This window comes from Talaromyces rugulosus, chromosome IV (assembly GCF_013368755.1).
Source record: "Talaromyces rugulosus chromosome IV, complete sequence".
NCBI lineage: Eukaryota > Fungi > Ascomycota > Eurotiomycetes > Eurotiales > Trichocomaceae > Talaromyces > Talaromyces rugulosus.
In genome coordinates, this window is record NC_049564.1 from 1,525,270 (window position 1) to 1,549,565 (window position 24,296).

The window sequence follows — 24,296 nt, forward strand, 5'->3', positions numbered from 1 at the left end:
TAATTCCATCATCGTCACAACAACAAGTATACATCTTTTTAGGCTCCCTTTTCCAAGAAAAACAATAAATTATTGAGGTTAAAAAAATGGTATTTTGTAGAGGCGATTGTACTGGAAGTGGTAGTGGCAGTCAACGCCACGTAATTATACGGAGTAGGCCGCCTGAGCGTTGCATAGCTAAATAATATTATATGGGATATCAACTATCATACAAATATAACTGACATTATTAAATATGAAAATATACTTGAGAAAGTAATAGGACTTATTATAGGGGGAAAACCATGACAAGATGAATGTAACAACTACTGACTTGTGTACAGCGACAAGCAAAACCAGTTTCGTATGGTTAAAACGATATTACTAACTGATTTTACAAAACACATTATTAGTCTTGCTACCCCCTTTTTAGAAGTTGGTATAAATTTCTTGTATACTCTAGTAGCTCTAGTAAGCAGCATAAATTGTCCAGCTCTCCAGTTATCCCAGGCTCTCTTTTTGTAAAGAGATAAGAAAATATAAGAAAGGAAAAGAGTTAATTTCTCCACATAACAGTTAGGTACAAAAACCTATGAAAGAAACCCGCCCAGATACATGTCCAAGAATGAGTGTCCCATCCTTTTTAACTGTTGAAAAGGTGGGTCGATACTCGAAAGGAAGCCAAAGTACATTTTTACCCTGAATAGTTACCCACGGATTTTCTCGAATAAATGCCTCCTCACCGTTGGTCCTGGACCAATAAGAGGTATAATCACTATACCAAGACTGAATATCGAGGAACCCCAAGTCGGTGTTGAGATATGGACTGTCTTCAGAAAATTTCAGGCTGGTAACTATTGGCTCAACCGGCAGGGTCTGTTTCAGCAGAGCTCCTGTGGCAGTATCCCAGAGCTTGACTGTTCGATCGTCGGAACCCAATGCAAGTAGCTGGCCATCTGGTGAGAATGCCACCGGTCCGTACCAATCGAAGCCCTCAAAAGTATGTTGCAGAGTTCCTGTAACTGTATCCCAAAGCTTTATTGTCGAGTTAAGTGAGCCTGACGCCAGTAACCGATGATCTGGTGAAAATATAAGTAGCTGGACCGCATCAAAACAGCCTTCCAAAGTCTGTTGTAGAGCTTCTGTGGCAGTATCCCAGAGATTAATTGTACTGTCGTTGGAGCCTGATGCTAGCAGCCGGCCATCTGGTGAGAATTCCAGGGACCAAACCTTGTCGGCGCTCTCAAGAGTCTTTTGCAGAATTTTTGTGGCAGTATCCCAGAGCTTGATTGTTTTGTCGTCGGATCCTGATGCTAGCTGCGGGCCACCTGGTGAGAATGCCAACGGCCAGTCCGCGTCGATGCTCTCAAGGGTCTTTCGCCGAGCTTTTAGTAGCAGCCGGTCATCTGGTGACAACATTACGGCCTCAACGGCATTATCGGCCTCATCGTCCATATCTAAGTGGTCGAGAGTCTGTTGCAGAGCTCCTGTGGCAGGATCCCAGAGCTTGGTTATCTGATCACCTGAGCTTGATAATAGCAGCTGGCCATCCGATGAGAATTGTACCAACCAAACTAGATCTGAGTGGCCCTCAAGAGTATGTTTCAGAGCTCCAGTAGCAGTATCCCAGAGCTTAATTGTTTTGTCGTCAGAGCCTGATGCTAGTAGCCGGTTATCTGGTGAGAATACCACTGATAAAACCGCATCTAAATGGCCCTTAAGAGTATGCTGCAAAGATCCTGTGGCAGGATCCCAGAGCTTGATTGTTTTGTCACTGGAGCCCGATGCCAGCAGCCGACCGTCTGGTGAGAATGCCACTGACTTAACTGGGCCCAAGTGGCCCTCAAGAGTTTGTTGAAGTGCGCTCCAATATTCCTCAACATCTGGTAACCTGCAAATCCAACTAGGCAGTTCCTCAATGAACATCTTTCTGACTATCGAATTTCTTGGGGCAAAAATAAGTCCTGAAGAGTATGATTGAAGAGGCGCAATATCCATTATTTGTATATTTTTAAGGAGAAATCGCCTTGCATCTTGCAGAAATTGGGGTATTTTGGAACTTTTATCCTTTTATCGTATCAGTGCTGTATACATGTAAGTCATACGCCTGATAGCAACTTACTTTTATGACTGAGTATAAAATATCTATTGTTCCCACAACTTCAGATATGATGTCCAAAAGACTCATTGCTTCCACCCAGTGAAGGAAGTGTTTTTCAAGAAATAGAAAAGCATTATCCAATTCAGTTACTGGGTCCTTGCTTCGTACTAGATGCTGAGCCCAATAGCGGCACGAATATTGCAATTCTGGTGGCAGATACTGACTGACAGAATATGCATCAATTTCCACGCGTGGCGTACCATCAGTTGGTAAATTACAGATATTCTTTTTCAATCCGTAATCCATAATCTTCAAACATCGCATGGTAATTCTATGATGCACCAGTTTCTCGTCTACCCAGAACGGAGTCTTTTTGCGAGTTGTTGGATCAAGCAAGAAATCTCGGAATGATAGATGTAATAGCCTCACTGGCTGAGTCCCATCTTCTGCCATTCTAAGAACTGAATGTAGCGAGCCCAGTCGAATGTTAATAAATCTTGTAGAGACGCCAAGCAGTTTTGAAAGGGATGTGACCGAGAGCGGGTTCTCTAGGAGAATAATAACACCGACCACCTCTCGAAACTCATCAACAAGTCGCTTATGTTTAGTCTCGTTTTGTTTGATGAGAAATCGATTTAAGACAGGAAGATATGTTCTGTCAAGATTAGACTCATTGCTTTGATGTGTTAAGATCTCAGTAAGAGATTCCACAGCGTCCCATTGAGGATCTTCGAGTATTCGGCAGATAGTGGCCGCAAAGATGAATAGTGGAACTGACATCATAGCTAAAGTCTTTATATTGGTACTTCCAGGCCAGTCTGAAGGTAGTAATCGCTCCTTCCTAATTTGTGCAAGCCTATGCTCGAGGAATAAAGATATGTCGTGTTCTATCACCAGTTTAGGAACTTCATGAAGGACTAGATCCTGGTGGTTATCCGCAATGTCCCTAAAACCTAGCCTGAGTGGCAGTTCGGGTCGGCTTGTCAAAAAGAATCGGAGATAGACGGACGATAATATGCGCACTCGGGGTAGAAGTTGAAGAATGACTCGTATATCATCGCTTCGTTCACACTCATCCAATGCATCAACCACTATCACTATAGTCGAAGCTTGGTGATCAGATTGTTTGAGGCCTTGTAATGGTTGGAGAAGAAGTTTCTCAAATTGTTCTCTAAGTGATTTTGTTATTATGCCAGGATCGTCATCGATTACTTTCCTAACACCAGAAATTAATGGAGGTATTTTGGCCACTAATTGCCGGATAATTGTTGGGAAAAATTTCTTTGCATTCCCTCGATCCCCTTCACCACTTTTGAAGAAAAAACTTGCCCCAAGGAGATGTGACTGTGTGAAGCATTTTGCCACTGTTCGAGAGATTGTCGATTTTCCTGTCCCTGCCATGCCATTTAACCAGAATACACACTTTCCCTGCGGCGATGTCGCCCACTCTGTAATTTGGTGAAGGAGTTCGGTTCTGGTGCCTGGGAGACATTCATGTTCATGTTGATCCATGTATGAGTCGAACCCTGCCCCTTCTACAGCTGGTAAGTTTGCCCAGTCGATTTTCCAGTCTATTGTATCAACTCTGCTCTGGACCGTGCTATCTATAGTCAGTTACCAACAACTGAGTCAATACAATTCTTCATCATACCTCTGGCTGTCGATGATAGTGATCATATCTTGTTGAACTAGGGCCTTTTTTTAGTATATAACGGTCATTTATACAATAAGAAAAGACCAACGGCCTCATTTCAGCTTAGAAATAATAAAAGTCCTAACCTTGTCGCAGTTCACCCACTACTCTTTCGGCCCAAGGGGGCATGGCCTGAACCCGTTGTGACTTTAAGACAAGCAGTAACTCCCTAGCATATGCAGCAGCAGTCAGAGCTGCATATTTATGCCACTCGTCGTTCTTATGAGTGTCGCAGTAATCACAAATCCCACGAATGACAAGGCAAGGAAGATTGTTCATTAATCCCGCGGCTTCCATCTCAAAGCATATGATATTTAACTCTGGATCTTTCGCATATGCATCTCTTAAAGTCGCATCCTTCATCACAGTATTCCCAGAGGCAATTGTTCCATAATGGACGGCTACAGTTCGGTGGACACGGCGTTCTGGGCGTTCAACTATCAAGTTAGGGGCACATTGGGCACAGTTCTTTCCACCCACATGTTGATACTCTGTTCTGTATAATTGGTCAAGCATCGGACGCTGGTAATCTTCCATGTCGTCCATGCGCTGAAGATGCTCGGCGATTCGGTCTGGCTTTCTTTTGTCATTATAGAGTCTCCGAATTTCAGGAATCACTCCCAACAACTTTTCAGGTGGAGCATTCAGTTGACCGGTCTTTTGGAATCGACCGTTCTGTAACCTCTTTCCCAAATCGTACTGAATTACACCTCCAAATCCATTCCGTGGCTGGCTCACGACAACATCCCCAAGTCTGATGTTATTATCCTCAGTTGGTGCACCGCCTCCAATACCAACCATTAATGCGAATCGCAGCCGGGGAAAGCTCCGTACCATATCTCGAGCAACACGCGCAGCCGAATTAGTGCCATAGCGACCAGCTGGAAGGCAGCCAATAACTACGTGATGGTTCGCGATGCGACCGTAGACATATGTGTTGTCATCTTGGTCATCGATTTCCGGACCACTGAACTCCTCGTCGAGCATACGACATGCACATTCATATTCTTCTTCCAGTGCGCAAATCCATCCAACTGTGTAGCAGTCGATTGAATCTGGGCACTCTTGCTCTGATCGACTCATTATGGCGTCGCTCCCCATAGCGAACCGAAGATCACCACCCACAGCAGCCTTTCGCTAAGGCTTGTCAGGAAGCGGCCTTTTCTGTTTTCGATTAACCCGTACTAGTTTTAGTCCTAATAGTTTGAACGTAAGCCCTCAATAATAGGCAGTGCAAGGGAGTCTTCGAAACGTTGAAGTGTTGCAGAGTCAAGATATAGAAATAGTGAAGTTGTAAATCCGAAGCTGAGTGCCGCTAGCTTAGCGTCTTGGTTAGGTACCTATACAGAATCGCCCGCTTATAAATAATACCATATCTATTGTAAATTCAGTACGTACTAGAAGGTTTATATGGGCAAAGCAAATTTAAACATGTAGGTCATACTAGTATGTAGGTGTTTAGTAGCTTCTACCCACCATGTATTAAGGAGCAGTTTCACTACTCACGTAATACGTAGTATTATTGATAGGTAATAACGAACTCGAGCCAACCAATTAAATAGCCAATTAGTCAAACATTTACCGATAATTTTTTTATAGGACTTCGAGTTAAACTTGTAACAAATGACATGTAATGTCCCCAGTTAGTATCGTCGAGTATAAAATTAACTAGTCACCTACTGGCGATAGCTTCCAACCATGCTGTTCTGAAATAAACCTATTAAACTATATTCGGAATGATATTATCACTCTATATTCTATATATAACTGTATTATACAAATATAACTGACATTTAATTAAATAATATGAAAATAATAGCAATTCTGCTAAGCTTTGGTGGCGCTAACCCGGCTCGGCCTCTAGCCCCGATGACGCGTAACCCTCAATCGTCATGCTTCAGATACTGCGTTGGCTGCATTTTCTGCAAATACTATCCTAGATACTCGCAGTGCCGACTATGTAGATATCCAAACTTTCACTATTATCAATATCAACATCACAGCCCCTCACATGAAGACCTTTCCGCTTCTTCTCCTCGCTGCTGCGCCTCTAGCGGCCAGCTTTGTGCTGCCAGACGAGCAGCAGGTTCTCTCTGTGTTTTCGGATACAGAAAATACCCATACTCATCATGAGCATGGCCAACATGCGCAAGTCAATGAGATTGGGCACTTAGTGCTGCCGGATCTACCTCGGTTGGCTAGCCATGTTGCCGAAGGTCTCCAGAAGTTTGCTGCGCATGGCGATCACGGCCATGGTCCGGGGCATGGCCCAGAGGGACTGCGGGCCAAGGGCAAGAAATGCCCTCATGCAAAGGGGAAGAAGGATAAGAAAGAGAAAAAGGACAGAGAAGACGAAAAAGTCTCTGCAAAGCACCTCCAGCACCACACCGGAGATGTATTTGATATTCGTCCTCACCACAAGCCTGGCTTTTTCGACAAGGTCAAGGGACAGTTTAAACACTTTTTTGGCCAGTCAGGCCATGGAAAGCCACATGCAGGTAGGATAGTTCTCTTCTTGTTATCGTTATTGTTGTGTTTCTAACAGCTCAGACGGCCACCACCACCGAGTATACAACCAGACTATCTACCAACTCATCTCCAGCAGCAACCACACACGTATCCTGACACGGATTATCAACCAGTTCGACGAGGTTGTGCAGCACCTAAACTCGACAGAGGCAAACTATACCGTGTTCGTCCCCGTTGACGAGGCGTTCAAACATGTCCACCACAAGCCCGAAAACATCAGCAAGGCCGCCGTGCTCAACTGGCTCAAGTACCACGCCTCTCCAGAGGTATTCACCACGCATGACTTTTTTGACATCCAAACTGTGCCGACCCTACTGGAAGACGAGTTTCCGCAACGGATTAGCACCCAGGCTGGATTCAAGGGGCTGTTGCTCAACTTTCACTCTCGTGTGATCCGCGCTGATATTGTAAGTTTCCCCCTATTTACCCCAGAATATCCATGGTTGATAAGTTATATAGTTTGCTTCCAACGGCGTCATCCACGGCATCAACGAATTCCTCATTCCCCCGCTCGCCGCCGCAGACACTATCGACCTGGCGCCCTCGATCTTCAGCACCCTGAACCTCGCCCTCGTCAAAACCGGCCTGATTGACGAAATAACTGCGCAAAAGGGAACACTGTTCGCCCCTTCAAACAAGGCCTTTGAGAGACTCGGCCCGAAAATCAATGCCTTTTTGTTCAGTCGCGCAGGCGAGAAATATCTCAAGGCGCTGCTCAAGTACCATGTTGTTCCGGACCACACTGTTTATTCGGATGCTTATTACCATTCGGCGGCGTCTGTTGCAAACCAGACTTTTACTCATGACAGTCAACACGTAAGTCTTTTTCCTCTACTATTTAGATTACTATTTATTAACTATTGTTGATGTAGTTGGATCTTCCTACCCTCTTCCACGACAAACCCGTCGCCATCGATATCCACCACTTGCATCGCTTCACGGACATTGTGCTTAATAAGCATAGCCATGTTGGCATTTCAAATATTCCGGTCAGAGAAGGTGTCGTGCACGTCGTATTGTCGGTTATTGTCCCGCCTCGTCCTGATGAGCTGGAGCTTGAACACGAGCACAAACTCGACATTGACCTGGAACATGAGCATGAGCATGAGCATGAGCATGAGCATGAGCATGAATATGAGCATGAGCATGAATATGAGCACAAAGGTGAATACAAACACAAACGCGAACACAAGCACAAAAAGGAGGAAAAGGAGGAGCATGAGCACGACCACGACCAGCTAAGTGTCCGCGATTTGATGGAGAGATTGGACCGGTTTATTGAGTAAGGACCGACTACATACAACCTGCCTGTAGTATCTTTTTACACTCTCCAACGTTTTTTCTTCTTCTCTTATTCTACACGTTCAAGCAACAGATTGAATCAGTCATAGTATCTATTTAAAATAGTATATAATAGCAGTTATTCAGATAGAATACCATATACTCTATTCCTAACCCCTGTCATGCATGAGGTTCTGTGCTTCGCACGACCGGTTCATCTTCTTATCTCGGTCTCGCCAGACTAGAGAAGGACGGGGTGCAGTATTCAACCGCGTTGCTGTAAAATATTATAATGTTTAGTCTCCCAAAAAAAAAGATCCGTTAAGAAATCTTCATCCTCTTCCCTCCCTCAAACACATTCCCCGACGCCGTCCTCTTCTTCTGCTGCTCCATCTCTTTACGCATAATCAATTCCTGCTGCGACACTTTTTGCTTCTGCGGCACAAATGCGGATTTCTTGTTTGCCGCCAAGGGGTTGCTGGCCTTTTTCGCAGCAAAGACATTCTTCGGTTTCGACGAAAACGCCATGGACAGTTTTTCGACCGGCTTGGCGGGGTCTCCTTCTGATGGCGATTCAGAAGAGGTAGTAGTAGTCTCTTTTGCTGGTGTAGGAACAGCAGCAGCAGCAGGTTTAGCTCCGCCAAAGCTAAGCTTGACCTTGTCGCCGTCCTTGCGTTCAAGAAGCATCTTGTTCGTCGCATCGTCCTCCTCCTTGTCATCCTCATCACTTTTAGTCGGTGCCGACCGCTCTATCTTGGCCAACTCAGCCTTGCGCGCTCGCTCGACCTGCTCCAGGATCTGTTTCTGTTCCCTCTCCTCGTCGCCTTTGTCCTGCCTCTCCTTCTTCATAACAGCCTCCCTGCGCCGCAAAGTCTCGGGGCTGTTATCGATCCAGCCAATGAAAATCCCCTTTTCCGTCTCTTCCAACCGACAAATCCCCTCCCGACTAAGATGGCCCGCAAACTGCGTCAAACTCGTCCACTTGGTCGAGTTCATATGAATATGGTGCCGATTCGCAATCACTTCTTGATAGAAATGATTAAGATTAACTTTCTTCTCTCCATGCGATGTCTTCAGCAAATTCACAAACTCGCGCATAAATTCGTTGGAGTAGTCGTCAATCACTTTTTTGGAGTCTTCGCCAACGAGCTGCATGCGACGCACGTGTGACTCGCTTTGGACGTGGCATTTGAATCCGTTTTCGTCGCGGTTGGCTTTTTCGCAGACCTATAACTTTCGAGTTAGTTGACTTTACATTATCACAACGTAGACGGTTAAAAGAGTTCACTGAGGTTACTTACCTGGCAGTACCATCGCAGCCTAGTAAGCCCGCGGGCTTTCATTTTGTTGGCCACGGCCTTTGTGGATCCGGCTTCAGCGCGAGGCATCGTGGACGATCTGATATTAACAAAGATATGAACTGAGTGAAGGTAAAAGAGCAAGAGCGAAGTTGCCGCTGGATCTTGTTACCGGTGATATACACTAACCATAATAGTACTAGCGGTGGCGATCTATGATATTATCACGTGACCAATGTAGAAATAGATTCAAACATTCAGCATTGTATAAAAAATAGAATACAATAATAGTCCTTCCCAGCCATGACTCCATCCAAATAGCACCAGTCCCGACAGCGCTGACAACTACATCAGCGCAAACTCGTGGATCGCCGAGGGCCCGTTCTCGTTATACTCTAACCGCGGCAGATAGCCCTTGTACTGGCCCTGATTGTCATTGATAAAGACAATCTTGGCTGCAATCTGCGCGCCCAGGAAGACAGCCTCCTCCATGCCTGGCCGCACAGAGCCCGCCGCGGGATTCGCAGATGTCGCTGTGCCGCCGGCCCCCGTGGCTCCAGGCGCGTTACTGCCACCTTGGTCTTTCCATTCCGGGAAGTAGTCTGCTGGTTTTACTGTTCTGACGCTGGTCGGCGTCTGTGCATAGCCTGACGGGCGGTGTATCGCCATGTACGCGGGATCCTGCATGTTGGGCGTCGCCGGTGGCGCGTTGGCGTGAGTCGCTGCGACAAGTAGCGGATTGACTCCGTGAGCAGCCGGGTGGTTTAGAGGGTTTGGTGTTGTCTGGCCAGGGTACGCTGGCGTGTTGGTGCCTCCAGTAGCCAGCGGTGTTGAGAGGTTCGAGGGCAGTTCCGAGGTGAAGATGCCGGTCGAAGGAGAAATGATATATTTTTGGGTGATGGTGGAAAGAAGCGCCGGAACGAAACCTGTATTCAGTCAGTGTTTAACTCGTTTATCGATGTATGAATAGAATGATTACCTCGGATACGACTGCCGTTTCCAATGACAATCAAATTATCCCACAGTTCGCTTCGCTTGTTAGCTTCAGGCACCGACAGAATGGTATGGTGAATCTGAGCCGCTAGATCCTCCAAAACACCATTGCTGCCGCGCTCTGTTCGCTCCTTGCCAGGCGTCGTAAGCAGAAACCGCTCAAGACCAACTTCAATCTCTCGCCGCTGGCGCATGTACTGAGCGGAATTATCGATGCGGACGAATTCTTCAAACTGGAAGCCTGCCTTGTCGCGCTTGGCATTCGGCAGTCGGATCGGCTTATTGGCGGCTTCGTAAGCCTTTTTAGCTGCCTTTTCTGCTTTTTCCTTTTCGCGCTTGGCCAGGAACTCGTTCGTGTTGCCGCTGGTGACGATTGCAGCGACGTCGAGAATACCCTCCTCTTCTTCGCCATTAGTACCAACAGCGCCTTCAGTGGTTTCGGTTTGAGTGCCACGTCCCGGTCCGCGAGGAACCTTTGATGCGTTATTCCCTTCTGGTAGTCCCGTCGACGCGGCGACAGCAGGGTTTTTGGGTTCCTGCTTGCTGTCTCCCTTTGAACTGGGTAATGGAGTCCCCTGGGGAAGAATCTCGGCGATATTGCTGCGCTTCAACTGCTCACACATTTCTCGCGTAAATCCTTGGCCCTGAAGTAATTCCTCCAATCGATCCGTCAGAGTTTCGCCTCCGCAACCCTGCAGAGCCAGGCCACGGCCGTGTTCCTGAATCACTGAATCCACCACAGCGGTCACATTGGCCTTGCCATGGCCGACGTCCACCACCGTAGCCGTGACGGTACCGTACGCATAGCAAGCTGCCAGAGCAGAGTCCATGAGGCTGAAAGCAGGCGGCTTGAATTTTTCAAAGACGAACTGCGTCAAAATCTCGCGGTCGCGCGCCGTCCAGGCCGGTTCGGATATAACCAGGATCGGCGTATGGAAGGGCGGGCTCAGCGTGTTGTGGATATGTTCTAGCAAGGCCAAAAAGCAGGGCCAGTCGACAATCTGCCCGTTTTGAATGGGATACACGGCTCCTTCATCTGAAATGATGTCTTCTTCGAGAAGAATCTCCTCCTTGGGCTCTGCTTCTTGCTCAGGAGCAGCAGCAGTCTCACCGCTGCCGATTTGTTTTTGCTCAGTAGAGCCATTCTCGGCCTTTTCGACAGCTGCATCACCCTCCTCCTTGGGCGCTTCTCCCATCTCCACGTCGGCTTTGTCCGCGCCGCTATTGCTCACCACCGCGGGTTGCACCTCGCGCCGTCTCTCGCGAATTTTAAAAGGCTCAAACTCTCCTTTCTTCTCGCCGGGGAACATGCGCGTCGGAAACCGGTGGCTGGCTGGTGTGAACGATTCAGGCAATCCCAATTGCGCGAGGGTAGTTTGAGAGCCTGGGGCAATGAGCTGCATTCATTAGTAGGTGCCAAAAAAATACTTAGGAAGGGGAAGGGGGAAATTACCAAAATATGCTCATCTTTAAATGGAGGCATCTCGCTCTGCCCAGATGGCTGTGCCTTGCGCTATTCTGTAGGAATGGTTTCTTCGAGTTCGTATTTCTTTAGTCGCAGCTTCAAATGTTGCGTTGCGCGTGGATCTCCATTCGCGCGGCAATCGTGGTGGAGCAGGGGCGCTGACCGCCTGCTGTTTTGGGATGCAATGTCTTGGCGTGGCGGGCCTATTAGATATACATACAACAACAACAACAACACCACAGAAGTACCTATATCAAGCTCAATAAATCGGAAAGGTTGAGATTTACGAGATTTTGATGCTAATTACATATGTATATATCGATTGATAAACTTTTGAGGTGCAATAAATTGGTAGAAAAGTGGGAGACGCCATAAGATCTATACTATTCCCTCGTCAAAATACATGAACCGCTATTATACAAATCGTTTCAAAACATATGGAAGCGAACACTGAAAGTCTAAGTTAATTTCGTCCTCTGCCCAACCATGCCTGCCAAAACGCCCGCGCCTATGATAACCCCATCGCTCGCTTCCCGCAGAAAGATACTCTTGCCCCCTTCTTGCGGTCCGCACTGAATCACCAAGCGGTCGATATACCGCTGACAGTTCTCAATGTACTTGGGATACTGCTGAATCACGCCGCCAATGCAGGCTACCACGAGTTCCTCAGGCCCGCCGCGCCAGTCCGTCGGGCGCGATCCAAACGTCATCTCGTGGAAGCTTTTCGACGGAGAGCAGCTCAGCAGCAGACTGTGGCTGAACGGCGGAGTGCGCGGGTCTCGCAGAGAGATCTCGTGGTTAGAGGCCAGCAGACCGACGGTTGCGGCGGCGACCAGCGCGGCTGATCGGGCCTGCACGGCCTGTAGGATCTCGCGAAGCACGCTGGCTGTCTTGCCTGTCCAGGTCCAGCCGCTGGAGGCCGGGGCCGGCATATCGCGGTTGAGGCATTCGGCGAGAGTGGTGGTGGATGAATACGTTGAGACCATGGTGATGAGGAAATCTGAGCGGAGCTTGTATGGCTGAACGAGGTTTATAGGAAGTGATCGTTCGGAGATGCCGAGTATACTGGTGAAGTAATCATGGCAGATAATCCGCACCAATTCGCCAATATAGCGGCCACCCGTCATGTACTCGAGCGGCTGGAAGCCCGGCCGAGCGGACTGCGAGTCGAGTTGCATATCCCACTTGGTGATAATTCCGTGATCGTGAAGCGGCGCGGCTGCGCCGTGCAGCGTCCATTCCGTGCTGACCAGTGTTTGTGCTGCGTTGGGTTCCCGAGTTGCAATGGGCCGGCTTTTGGACGGATGGAGATCGGACAGGGTCATTGGGATAGTTGCGTTGCAGCCCTCATCGAGGACAATGCCCATTGCCACACGGCTGTTGGGATACGACTTGATTGAGTACGATAGAGACAGCAGCGTAGCGACGGCGTCGTTGGTGAGAGCGGTGATTTTAAGCTTAGGAAGCGCGTAATGTCGTTGACGCTTCGTCGAGCGTTCGCCATCGTCGTCTCCTCGCTGAGTATGGCGCTCGTACCCTTGCAGAATCGAGTTTCGCAGGTCTAGATCAGAGTCAATGGTGAACCCTTTGCCCGTCGGCATGAGCGTCGCCTCTTCGAGCGAGTCCTGCCGGATGGGAAGACCGAAAGCAATGCCGGTTTCAATGTGGGATGGGGCGTCATCGGTCGAGTTCGACGACAGCAAGTCATCTTTGACGACCTCAGCGATGCAGTTTCCGATCCACAAGAACAGCTCGTGCGGCTGGTCGTACTTCAGTCTGTCCTCGATCCGCCATGCTTTTTCCAGTGTCCGGCGCACGTGCGAATGGCGGGCTTTGCGGATCATATTGCTCATTGAGCGCGATCTCGTGGCCGTCTCGCCGAGCAGGTCGATAAAGGCCACTTTCAGCGTGGTGATGCCGACATCCACCGCTAGAAACCGACCACTCTCGCGGCCGCTGGGCAGATAGGTCACTGGCACCGGACTGAACAGGCTGTCATCGCTGCTCGAGGCTAGGTCGCTAAAGACGTTAGAGAACGAGCAGGCGACGTCATACAGCTGCGAATCGCCGGTTCGCAGCGGGCTTAGGAAGTCTTGTAGCGGCTTAGTGGCAGCCAGAGTCATAGTGGGCGGCGTGTGCTTGTGGAAATTGTTTGCTTTGTGCAATTGTTGAGTCCACACAGGCGTGTAGACCTGGCAGTTTTGTATCATAGTGAGAGGATTTGGGGGAGTTTTTGTCAGTGCGATGATCTGTTATTTTCTGTTGTCCCTCACACGGTCATTCTCCTATTTGCTGGAAGGACTGAGAAACAGGGGTGGAAATGATGCGATCCCACATTTGTATAGATGAATTCATTATGGCTTTCTTTCCTTTTTCTATTTCTCATTTCCTTTCACTTTTGTTCTTTTTCCTCTTTCTCCTTGGTTAACCGCACGTCCTGACATATGCTCAGTGTTGCCATGTCGGATGTAACGGTGACTCGACAGGTTGTATTCTCTTTCACTTTTTTGCTATTTTTTTATTTCCACACACGCCCATGATGCTGGGACTGGCTGGAACTCAGAGTGGAGATGGGTTTTGGTGTGAGACACGCGCCACCTGGGACAGTCCCTGGATGTTTTTTCTCATGGTATTATTGGGAGAGGCGACAGGTTGCAACATGTCGTTGCCTTCAACAAGAGCCCAACTCCACACGCGATGGATGTAACTAGCAAGCGGGCGCTGTGTGATTCGCCGGGTCAGCCGCCACCGCGCAGGCTTGCAGCTCTCTGGCGCGCGGGCGTCGATCGAGATTTTCTTTCCCTGGTCAATAATATTAATATCATTCCAATAATATCGCAGAGGAACGCAGAGCGCAGCTTTCATCTGCTCTTGGCGCTGCAAAACTAGCTAGTACGTTTTGGCGGCAGGGTTGCGAGGTGGGCCACAGCAGCGCACGCAGTGCGAGCCCAGAATGCGACGAGAGAAGAAAAAAAAAGAAAAACAGCTGATGCTTCAAACTTCAGACAGCCAGCCACTGTTCTCAGTTCTGTAACTTCTGTTGTGAGAGCCTCCTGTAGCTCAACTCTTAATCCAACCTCGGCGTTACATACAACTATTCCTCCGTAAGCCTACTTCGTACATACGCGCCGTTGTCGTGGCCTTGGCGCCCTTCTGGTTCGTCTTATAGGGCGACCAGCTTGCTCGGTCCAGAATAAGCTCGGCTTCGAGATACCTGATACAACGCTTCCGGAACTATAGTCGCACTCATGCTCTATGGAAATTGAGCGAAGGACCAGTCGGAGGCTCCGCGGGGATAGCGCCCAAGGTCCCCCGGGCTAGCCCCAAGGCGAAAACTCTCTGGGCTGCATTGCGGCGCATTTTGCCTGTGATTGCTGGAGCCTCTAGTCTCGAGGTAGTAGGCGCCCCGTGGATCGCCCGCTGTGTGCTGTGATCGGCCCATCCCTGTAGATCTCTTTAGTCGCTGTCACTGGAAGTTGAACTTTGAATTCAGGCGAGAGACAATAATGGCCCGACGTGGCCTGTGACGCTGAAACCTAGTAGTACGTGCGCGCGTAGCAGCACGCCGTCGACAGGAATCGCAAAAATTGGGGCTGCCGAACGATCATAATAACAGGGCTGGCAGTCATGTATCATCATCTATTGAAAATCATGTGAAACCCCAATGCAAAAGTGCAAACTAGAAAAACAACCGAAAAAAAATATTCCCGCAAGTAACCGCCCAAAACGCCAAATCAAGCCAAGTCATTATTGCTGTACCACCCTATGAACTCCAGTTTTCCTTGTCGGGATCCCGATCCACCGTGCATGTTTAGACCGTTGGTAGGCCCAGCGTCAAAGTAAAGCTTGTTAGCTCGTCGGCCTTGCAGTTCCCATGTCCGTACGATTCAGTGTCGAATCTATACGGATACGAAGATGCGTAGTAGTCGTACTAGTATGATCGCCCAGAGCGTATGATTGATCGTCGGCATGGTGACCACATCCTTGGCTACTCGCTTGCGCCGTTAAATTTTTGCCCGGCTGAGGCAAAGAGCTCTTGTTGCTGGCGCAGAAGCTCTTCTGCCGACAGACCACTCTGCTCCATCTTGCTGGTTTTCTTTTCTCGTGTCTGTTTCCCATCGGTTGTAAATCGTTTGTCAAGAAGAGAAAAGGATGTACAAAGGTAATGCTGACCTTGAGCGCTTCTTTGTGGTCCTCCGCAACAGCCAGCACGTCCTCGATGTAGTCGCCGAACCCGAGATCCTTCAGCGCCCGCTCAACATGCTCGCACGCGATTGTCTTCTTGGCCTCCTTCTCGCTGATGTCGTTTGCTTCGGACGAGATGAGCGTGATGAACTCGACACAGCACTCCATCAACAGGTCGCGCGCGTCTTTGGCGAACGTCTGGCCGGACGAGGGCGGGAGAATCTCGGTGATTATTTTCTGCACTGTGGCTGTTGCGGTTGTTAGCAGTGGACGCGACGTTGGACAAATGATGGAATTAAAAAATTAAAAAAAAGGTATCTATGCTCGTACCTTTGGGGAGCGACAGATCGTCATTTGCTGTAGCCTTTGCGTTAGTGCCTTGCAACTTTTTCTTCTGTAGGCGCCACTTACAACTAAACTCGCGGTCGGACATGATGCGATGTAGCCTGTCAAGTATGCTGGAAGCTGGTGAACTGAACTGCCTGAACTGACTGGAATTAACTGATGAAGCTGTCGCGTCGCGGGGCTTTATCACAATAAAAGGCAGGCGCGGCCCACTCTGTCGCCGCTTTGATCGACCGGTCACGTGCCGATCGACATTCTAGTTGACTTCACTTTCGCCTACAACTACATGGCATGATCTTTATTTCATTGGTTTTTCTCGACACTGGAAAATGATCAAAACGACAGCAAACGCTTCACTTCCATCAAAAGATGTTTCTTTGTTCTGCAAATTTCAAGTCTTGTAACTGGCTGATGCTTGTGGGATTTCCTATATTGTAGAATGTTCTTCTGAGATTACAGTGTCGACGGCTCTATCGAAAGACCAAATATCCCATGGGTAGTCAACCTATGGTATGCAAACTCCAGCATATAGCGAAGCAGACTCCGGGTCACATTCCATCAATGTACCAGTGTACATCCAAAGCAAAAGAGAAATACGGTCATATGATGGTACGTCACCATCATCTTGCATAGAGCAGTAGTCCTTGTACACACTAAGAACGATCGAGTGCTTCCTATTGCAAGAAGGAATTCATGGCTGAGTCTACTCTTGTGACATGTGCGGATTTGAAGCCCTCACTGTGCCACGTTTACGAAGCAAACATCCGCATAATTGAGTCTGCTTCCTGGCTTCCGTGTGGCTTTTCTTCCGCCATGCTTTGTTTTGATTGAGCAAGAACGTCATCATCCCCGGCAATCTTCAATGACATTTGATTTCCTTCCCAGGGCCGAGTTGAAGAACACATTTCCCTCGGCCATTAATTTTGTGAGAAGCCGTAGAAGCAAAATGGGAGCGAAGTGATCAGAGGAACGAGGAAGAATGCAGAAACAAAAATATATATATATATATATTTTCTTTGGTATCTACTATCGATTGAAGAAGCTTTCCTAATAGTGTGCCTCTTCGGCTCCATCACGGGCATCCGGATCCAATTCGATCAGCCCACATTCGCTCATGAATCGAGGCTTCATCTGTCTCGAGGTGGAGACGGCGTCCCCAGACCTAATTTCCTGCCTATTCGCGCATTCCATACATAAAACCAGGCTATCAGGCTATCCAGAACCAGCCCATATAAAAGGCAATCCCAAGCATTCTTAGCACTTATTGCGCGCATATATCTCTGCATCTAGCACTCGGATTCTCTCTATATTGTGTTGCTCATCTCCTTCCTTGAGTTATCAGAACGTAGGCCTCCACTTCTAGTGTTGGTGTTCAAGGTGGCAGTAGTGTAGCTGTGATAGCTGTTACTGCTGGTGGTAGGGAAGTGAGAGACGCCCATTGGTGCGTATTGATGTCCACGAATCTTCGAACAATATAGTCCTCTAGGCGATAGACATAGCTTTGGGAGGATGGGAAAATAGTGGTTGAGAATAGCGTTTGCTACGCCCGTTGTCCTACTTTCGGGGTCTCTCGCGGCGGCATAGCTATGTTGACACTGTCATTCCCTATCACTAGCCTCACTGGTGGCGTACGGTTGACGAATATCATTGACCCCTTTTCGCAGGGCTTGGTTTCTGTCACCAATCCTCATGACCTTTGCTTTTGCTGCAAGCACTATCCATGCAGTACTCCAAGTAAACTTAAAGCCTGAGGTTGATGCTGGACGCGAGCCATGCGAGTATTCTGACCCCCTCATGTAGCGAGAGAAAATATTTCGTTATTCTGGCGACTGCCACTATCCGACGGCAGTGTGAATACTTAATGCCGTCCCTTTCTCACACGATCAAGGACACCTAAATCCACAAACGTGGGCCATGTCAGTATCGAGACACCAATGTCGTCACCCGATATGAAGATCTTGAGTGGTATTGAGTAGTAAACACCTTCAAGAGGCTTGTACTGGTGGTGGCAGTAGTCCCAATGCTGTGCAATTTCTGCTTTTCCATCTCAAAGCCTGCAAAGACCATATCAAGCACTGAGCATGGATAGACCATCCCATTGCATTCGTTGGTACGAATGGTTCATCTGCAGGAAGCCCAGGTGGGCGGGGCGAATTGGTTCTGCTTCGGTCGTGTCGTTCGTCGCTGGCCTCTTCCTGGTCATCCTCCTCAATTAGTTAGTGCGCCAATTCCAGGGCTTCCTTTTGCGACGAACTCCTCTGAGAGGACAAATAGGGATTTACTGGGATATTTTGTATAAATCCCGTTTCGTCGTTGTAGTCACACACGTCAGAAAAGGTTTCGCCGATTGGACTTGAGATTAATGACTTGAAATCCCTCCCACTTATGCGATTTTTTCATGTGTCGGATAAACCATAGATGAAGTGAACTCCTGGAAGATTGGGCATAATTTTCAAACGTCAATAAAACGATGTTGTTCAAGTCGAAGCATAAAATATCGTCCGTATCGACAGAATGAGACGATTTGTTCAATGTCCCATCTCATAACAATCCACCGGAACGTGGAAACACGTCGACAAATGGAGAAGGTACGGGCTTTTTGAAACAAGAAAAAAATACAATGCTAGCAGTATCCACTCGGGTTCTTTTGGGATCTCGTGAAGTGACTTTTGTCTGAGAGAGCCCACGTTTGAGTATTCTTGGGATTTCCCAACAAAAGACGTCTCGGAATAATATTGGTTGAAAGCCCGTTGTTGCTCTTCATCGTTATCATCAATGTAACGAATGATAATGAAGTTTCCGTTGTAGGCAGTATTTGAGGCCCAAAACATTGGAGTTTATGGCTCCTACAGTATAGTCCAGCCTATTGGCCGAACTGCAACAAGCCTAAAGGCATAGCAGGTTGGTTATACTAAATGTCAGTCAGTATCTACACAATGCTAATCGGATCGAGACATACAGTCAAAGGTCAACTAAGGGTCCTGTTCTGCGGAACAGGAAGAGAGAGGAAGAGAAAGGGGAGTGCAGAGGTGAGTTAAGTATGTAGAGAAATATTTCCCAACCGCCAGGTCATGCGTGAGTGAAAAATGTATCGAGTCTAGAATAATCTCTTTTCTACACCGACACCGGGTACCCAGATAGAGTACCGCTAGGAACAAAGAAAATCGGTTAAAAAGAGGGGATTCGTCAGGTATTTGGGAATTACCGGCACAACGGTGCTTTGGTGGATACTATGAGACAAAGAATGACAACTGCAAGCCATTGTCTTTCGGACGTCAATAGGAGGATTTACAGGGATGGTTCCAAGTTCGTGGGGCCATGCATATGAAGATAGTATGTGACCCCGGTGAGATGAGAAATTAAAATTTATTGACGGAAAAATGGTGAAGAACTAGCGTAAGTGATTATTGACGAACTTCCGGGATCCCTGGTCCAAAGGTCTGACATATCAAGTCATTTTCAGTAATACTACCGCGGCTTCTTCTACCCTCAATTTCTTCCATTCCATGTAATATGTTTCATAATGGTCAAAGACATTGCTATGGAATTAGTTGTTCTTAGGTAAAATACGAATTTATTATTCATTTTGTGATCCATGAGTAGTTTCAGATGGTTTCAGGTTTTAATAAAGAGTACATCTTTCTTCTATAAAATGTATCCATATATAGCACTTAGGGTACTCAGCTAATATCCACCACGGACATCTGGAAACATTACTCAACCAACATTTGAAACTGACAAACTTCTAAAGACTTGAAGGCTGCTTTGCTGGACTTCATTGAATGGGGGGACATATATGTAGTTGAAAGTATAGACGTCTTCCATTCAAATTTTGATACTCTTTCCAATCTCAACTTACGTGAAGCCCAACATGGTAAGATAAAATCCTGGATAACTTCAAATTTTGGCCATTACTGACAATAACAGGGCAAACGAACAACAATCGCAGATCTCCCAGTGGAGCTTATGCTTCTCATTCTACACCATGTTTCCGACACAAAGTCTCTATTGTCTCTCGCTTTTTCATCGCGTGAAATTTACAACATCTATCTCATGGCACTTAAGGAGCTGCATATTGGGGTCCTCACCAGAAAATATGACGAAACGCTCCTGGATATCAACGAGGCAATTGCTGCGGTTCGGTCGACAGACGTCGGCATTAAAAACAACAAAGAAAAAGCCATCGCCCTCTTGGATGATTGGCGCCGCAGGCAAGAGACAGCAACGAGAGTTAAGGGATCACTTAAAGTTGAAGAAATTAAAGAACTGTATAAGTTCCACAAGGAAATACTATTTTTCCTAGCGGACTTCCGGGCCAATTTAAAAAGCCCTTATTTCATCAAGGATAAAGATTGGAATGAGAAATATGTGCCCATTCGATTGACCGACCCTGAAAGGCGTCGTTTCGTGACTGCTCTCTGTCGGCTTGTTATCCATCACAACATTTTTGGGAGATGCAAGGAAGCAAAGGAAGAGGATAGTACCTTTTATGATAATGAATGGGAACAAGAAATCAGCGGGGTAGATGCCTGGCGTTTATTTTTCGGTACAATGCCCCCTTGGGTGTACCACGAGATGGTATGTATACAGTGGCACCTTGTGGACAGATGGAGGGAAGTCTTGGCGAACGCAGAGATCAGAGCGCAGATGATGGGGATGTCTTGGACAATTCGTTTAAAGTTCCGTACGAACGGTTATACGTCTTTTGGACCGAGGTTTCTCTTCCGTGTTATAGATGCAGATCCATCCGATCGACATAACATGCTTAAATTAAATCACGATCGCGGCAGTATTCTGCCATGGATTGGGTTCAGCAATCCAATTCCCAGGAACTTGCGACTCCCTCTTGTGTACCCGGCTGACAAGTACAATGTCGGAAGCTTTGACGAGCTCTGGTCAAAGACATCAGCTGCAGACGAACCAGGCACTATCTGGAGACGCGCGGTTTTAAAGCTCTTCGCAAAGAATCTGGATTTTCAGGCGGCATTTGTCAATGAGGACATTAGCAATAACCCTTATAGTCATTTCCAGTGGATAGGCTGGGATTGTCAGATGATTATTTGGGACGAGGAGAAGGTGCAGGAATGGGAAGCTTACTATAGACACTAGGGCAATGATTAGTGGGAAGAATATTTTTAATGTAGACTAAAAAAAAAGGGAGAGAAGAACAAGAAGTATGTAGTTACAAGTTTAGTGGCACGGAAACGCCAGTAGGACGCGGAACGCAGTTTGGAATCCCAAGATTCCTGGGGAAGCTCTCAGACCGGTTGAATTTGGCTACCCTGCAGGGTTTTTGTAATCTTCCTGGGCATGCTGTCAAACTGATCAAATCGGCGATCTTGTAGGATTCCAAGCTTCCTGAGTATGCTATCAAATTGGTTAAATTGGTTACCCTGCAGTTTTTGTGAGCTTTTAAGTTTTTGAGTATGCTAGTACGTTGGTCAAACCATGCGTGTAGGGTTTACTGTGTAAGTCTCGTAAGTAGGTGATTAACCCCTTTATCTCTTTGTATAGTAGGGAGTTGACAACATCATTTGATGCTTATGGGGCTTGCAGAGATCACATGTGCAGATTGGAGTAATATTTTTGGCTTTTTAACCTATAATGGAGGTTAATCCTAAAAGGGTAAGGCTTTTTTGTGATTTAAATGTGTCGTATAAACAACCAATAAGCTTTATTTGTATTTGAAAAGTAACTGCAACTAATAATCGCTTCACCACTGCGTTCCTCGATCAACATTAACATTCTAACCTGTGGAGCCATTCGGAATCTTTCGCGAGTCATGCTGATATTGATTTCTCAGCATCAAAAGCAGGAGCGAAGTTTGCAACTGCCGACATACCCGGTTATCAATCCAAAAGTATTTATATGCAGTATAGTCTGCCGGCTAAATCCCAATTGAACTAAGTTACTTACCATATCTCTCCTCCATTCCTTCGTTAGAAACAATAATGCCTTCAACGGTGGAGGTTGTTCGAAAGGGCCTGGTTGGGACCTGGAAATTGGTCTCTTTTGTGAGCAAACCCGTGGCTGAGAACGGAACAGTTGGATATCCACTGGGCAAAGACGCTCAGGGATACATCATCTATACGGCAGCGGGTTATATGTCGGCTCAAATTATGGCCTTGGGATCAAAACCATACACCTCAGAAGACATCTATCACGCCAAGGACGATGAAGCTGCCGAGGCTGCACGCCACTATCTCGCCTATTCTGGGCCCTTTGATGTCATTTCGAAGGGCGAGGATGTTTACGTTAAGCATCACATGGACGTGGCCCTGGTTTCAAACTGGATTGGTAATCATCAATTGAGAAAGTGTGAATGGCGAGGTGATGAGATTACTCTGTCGCCTGAACATCCATGGATGGTGAATGTAAGGGAGCCCAAATTTAAGTTTATGAAAAGACGGAAGCTAACGTGGAAAATAAAAGGGATCCCTTGTCAATCAGTACTTGACATTCAAACGACTCTAGACCTTTCCTTTGAGGATTACCATTGATGACTAGACCTATACCGGGAAAGGGGGAGTGCGACACAAAGCACAGGATTCTGGCTGAGAGTCACTTCAGGGCCCAGGAGTAAGAAGGCTGCGTTTTTGGTTCATTTCATTTCGATTCGACTCTCTCGACCGAGTGCATCTGCTTCGAGCCATGCCTTGGCGCTAATATACTAGATTTATAGACATTATATTGATACCTGCTAGAGATTATTAGCATACGTATAGAAGGGGATTGTTATAGTAAAACGTACGGTAGATATTTTCATGATTTTCGAGCATCTTAAGAATTTTAAGTTATTTACCTAAAACTTTATGTGTAATATTGATGTCGTGGTGGGGAGGAGTGGAATGATTACGTAAGCAGCGGGCAGAAGCTAGGTTCACCGCCTTGGCGGCTTTTCCGCGCCAAATAAATTTTCGCTTTTCGAGTTTCTTCCTCTCTTCTCTGTAATCAAGCTGTAACATTCGAAGCAGCTGGCCTGCATTTCACTAACTGGTAAGCTCTCCTGTTTATTTCTCTCTCCCTCTTCTATCATGATGAACTATCGTGTCGCCCCTATCATACCAAAACGTGGTGATTACCTGTCCCGCCAAAGGACTATCTGATGATCATACCTCTTTTCAAGAATTGTCTCAAGCACTGGTGTGTACAGCGCTAATGACTGCCAGATTTTTATTTTTTTTCCCACCAGATTTTTTCCAGATCTCGGTTAGATTTTAGCTCAAGGTAAGCCGGATTGCATTTTTTATTCTTGACGCGTGATGAACCATACATTTCCATGCTAAGTATGAAGATTTTCATCTAATGCTTACAACGTGTATCTGCTTTTCATCTTTCGGCTGATGTCTTAACAATCTTGATGTTATTACTCATTTTATTTGGGGAATTCAACTAATAAATACATCGATAGGTCTACTCTTGAAACGCTTCGAGATCCTTGTCGTTCCACCTGCCCGTCGTTAGATATCTTATAGCTCTTCCAATTAATGGGGAAGAAAAAAAGAATTCAAACAAAACTTACGTGATGAACCGTCCACTCAATGTATTAGGTGCATCCAGCACGAGCTTCGCCATGACATGGCCCGGCAGCTCAGGTTTTAGCAGTTTGCCGTCACGGTGCGCACCAATAAACTTGGACACAGCATCGGATGGCATGTTGTTGGCGTGATCCTCGCGGATCTCGCGCTGCATCTCCGTATCAACCATGCCCGGTCGCACGGAGATGGAGGTGATATCAGGCTCTTCGCTGGCCAGCGACAGCGTAAAATGGTTCATGGCTGCCTTGGTCGCTCCGTACAGAGCCCATCCGCCCATGGCCGATGTAGATGCGCCGGAGGATGTAAAGACGATTTTTCCTTTGGATTCCCTCAGAGCAGGGAGCGCAGCTTTTGTCTGCCATTCACATGCATCAGGGTCTCTCTTTCTTTGCACATAGACAAGAAATGTAACGTAAAAAAAAGAAAACTTACAAACGACACCAAGCTGAAAAAATTCACCTCGAACCCCTTCTTCCACTGCTCGACATCCGCGTTTGCGACAGTCGACACCTGGCCCAGTATGCCATGGTTGAGCACCAGCCCATCCAGACGGCCAAAACGCGACTGGGCCAGTGCAACCGCCTTCTCGCCGAGCGAGTGGTCGGACAGGTCGCCGGCGATGTACTCGACGTTGTCCGGGTACTGTGTCTTGAGGGCTTGTAGCGGTTCAGCGGAGCGCGCGAGGATGACCACGTTATTTGGCGGCGTGGTTGTGAGGAGATATTTGGAGATGGTCAAGCCGAGGCCTTTTTTTTTTATACAAAAAAATTAGTTTGATTCATTGTTTTGGGAAGGGTTGGAAGAGGTACCGCGAGAGGCGCCGGTGACGATGATGGTTTTGGATGCCATGTCTATTTATCTACGCAGTACTGTCAGTGGTGATGCACCA

General features: G+C 47.2%; 8 protein-coding genes across 8 annotated transcripts; 3 read left to right on the top strand and 5 right to left on the bottom strand.

Moving 5' to 3' along the window:
- Positions 1-555: 555 nt before the first annotated feature.
- Positions 556-4,856, bottom strand: TRUGW13939_07312 (uncharacterized protein; the record flags this gene model as incomplete). Its single annotated transcript, XM_035490453.1, has 4 exons — positions 556-2,046; positions 2,102-3,680; positions 3,732-3,768; positions 3,860-4,856. 4 exons carry the CDS (start codon positions 4,854-4,856, stop codon positions 556-558), a joined length of 4,104 nt encoding a protein of 1,367 aa, XP_035346346.1.
- Positions 4,857-5,784: 928 nt separating this feature from the next.
- Positions 5,785-7,588, top strand: TRUGW13939_07313 (uncharacterized protein; the record flags this gene model as incomplete). Its single annotated transcript, XM_035490454.1, has 4 exons — positions 5,785-6,271; positions 6,324-6,709; positions 6,762-7,118; positions 7,175-7,588. The coding sequence occupies 4 exons, from the start codon at positions 5,785-5,787 to the stop codon at positions 7,586-7,588; spliced, it is 1,644 nt and encodes a 547-aa protein (XP_035346347.1).
- Positions 7,589-7,904: 316 nt separating this feature from the next.
- On the bottom strand, positions 7,905-11,357 carry TRUGW13939_07314 (uncharacterized protein; the record flags this gene model as incomplete). Its single annotated transcript, XM_035490455.1, has 5 exons — positions 7,905-8,810; positions 8,885-8,981; positions 9,276-9,807; positions 9,861-11,271; positions 11,328-11,357. 5 exons carry the CDS (start codon positions 11,355-11,357, stop codon positions 7,905-7,907), a joined length of 2,976 nt encoding a protein of 991 aa, XP_035346348.1.
- Positions 11,358-11,797: 440 nt separating this feature from the next.
- On the bottom strand, positions 11,798-13,549 carry TRUGW13939_07315 (uncharacterized protein; the record flags this gene model as incomplete). The annotated part of the gene is made up of 1 exon (XM_035490456.1): positions 11,798-13,549. One exon carries the CDS (start codon positions 13,547-13,549, stop codon positions 11,798-11,800), a length of 1,752 nt encoding a protein of 583 aa, XP_035346349.1.
- Positions 13,550-15,327: 1,778 nt separating this feature from the next.
- On the bottom strand, positions 15,328-15,957 carry TRUGW13939_07316 (uncharacterized protein; the record flags this gene model as incomplete). The annotated part of the gene is made up of 4 exons (XM_035490457.1): positions 15,328-15,447; positions 15,513-15,772; positions 15,855-15,881; positions 15,936-15,957. 4 exons carry the CDS (start codon positions 15,955-15,957, stop codon positions 15,328-15,330), a joined length of 429 nt encoding a protein of 142 aa, XP_035346350.1.
- Positions 15,958-19,740: 3,783 nt separating this feature from the next.
- TRUGW13939_07317 (uncharacterized protein) lies at positions 19,741-20,978 on the top strand (the record flags this gene model as incomplete). The annotated part of the gene is made up of 2 exons (XM_035490458.1): positions 19,741-19,743; positions 19,797-20,978. The coding sequence occupies 2 exons, from the start codon at positions 19,741-19,743 to the stop codon at positions 20,976-20,978; spliced, it is 1,185 nt and encodes a 394-aa protein (XP_035346351.1).
- Positions 20,979-21,820: 842 nt separating this feature from the next.
- Positions 21,821-22,343, top strand: TRUGW13939_07318 (uncharacterized protein; the record flags this gene model as incomplete). Its single annotated transcript, XM_035490459.1, has 2 exons — positions 21,821-22,243; positions 22,302-22,343. The coding sequence occupies 2 exons, from the start codon at positions 21,821-21,823 to the stop codon at positions 22,341-22,343; spliced, it is 465 nt and encodes a 154-aa protein (XP_035346352.1).
- Positions 22,344-23,282: 939 nt separating this feature from the next.
- Positions 23,283-24,256, bottom strand: TRUGW13939_07319 (uncharacterized protein; the record flags this gene model as incomplete). Its single annotated transcript, XM_035490460.1, has 4 exons — positions 23,283-23,319; positions 23,392-23,762; positions 23,840-24,153; positions 24,217-24,256. 4 exons carry the CDS (start codon positions 24,254-24,256, stop codon positions 23,283-23,285), a joined length of 762 nt encoding a protein of 253 aa, XP_035346353.1.
- Between the last annotated feature and the right edge of the window lie 40 nt (positions 24,257-24,296).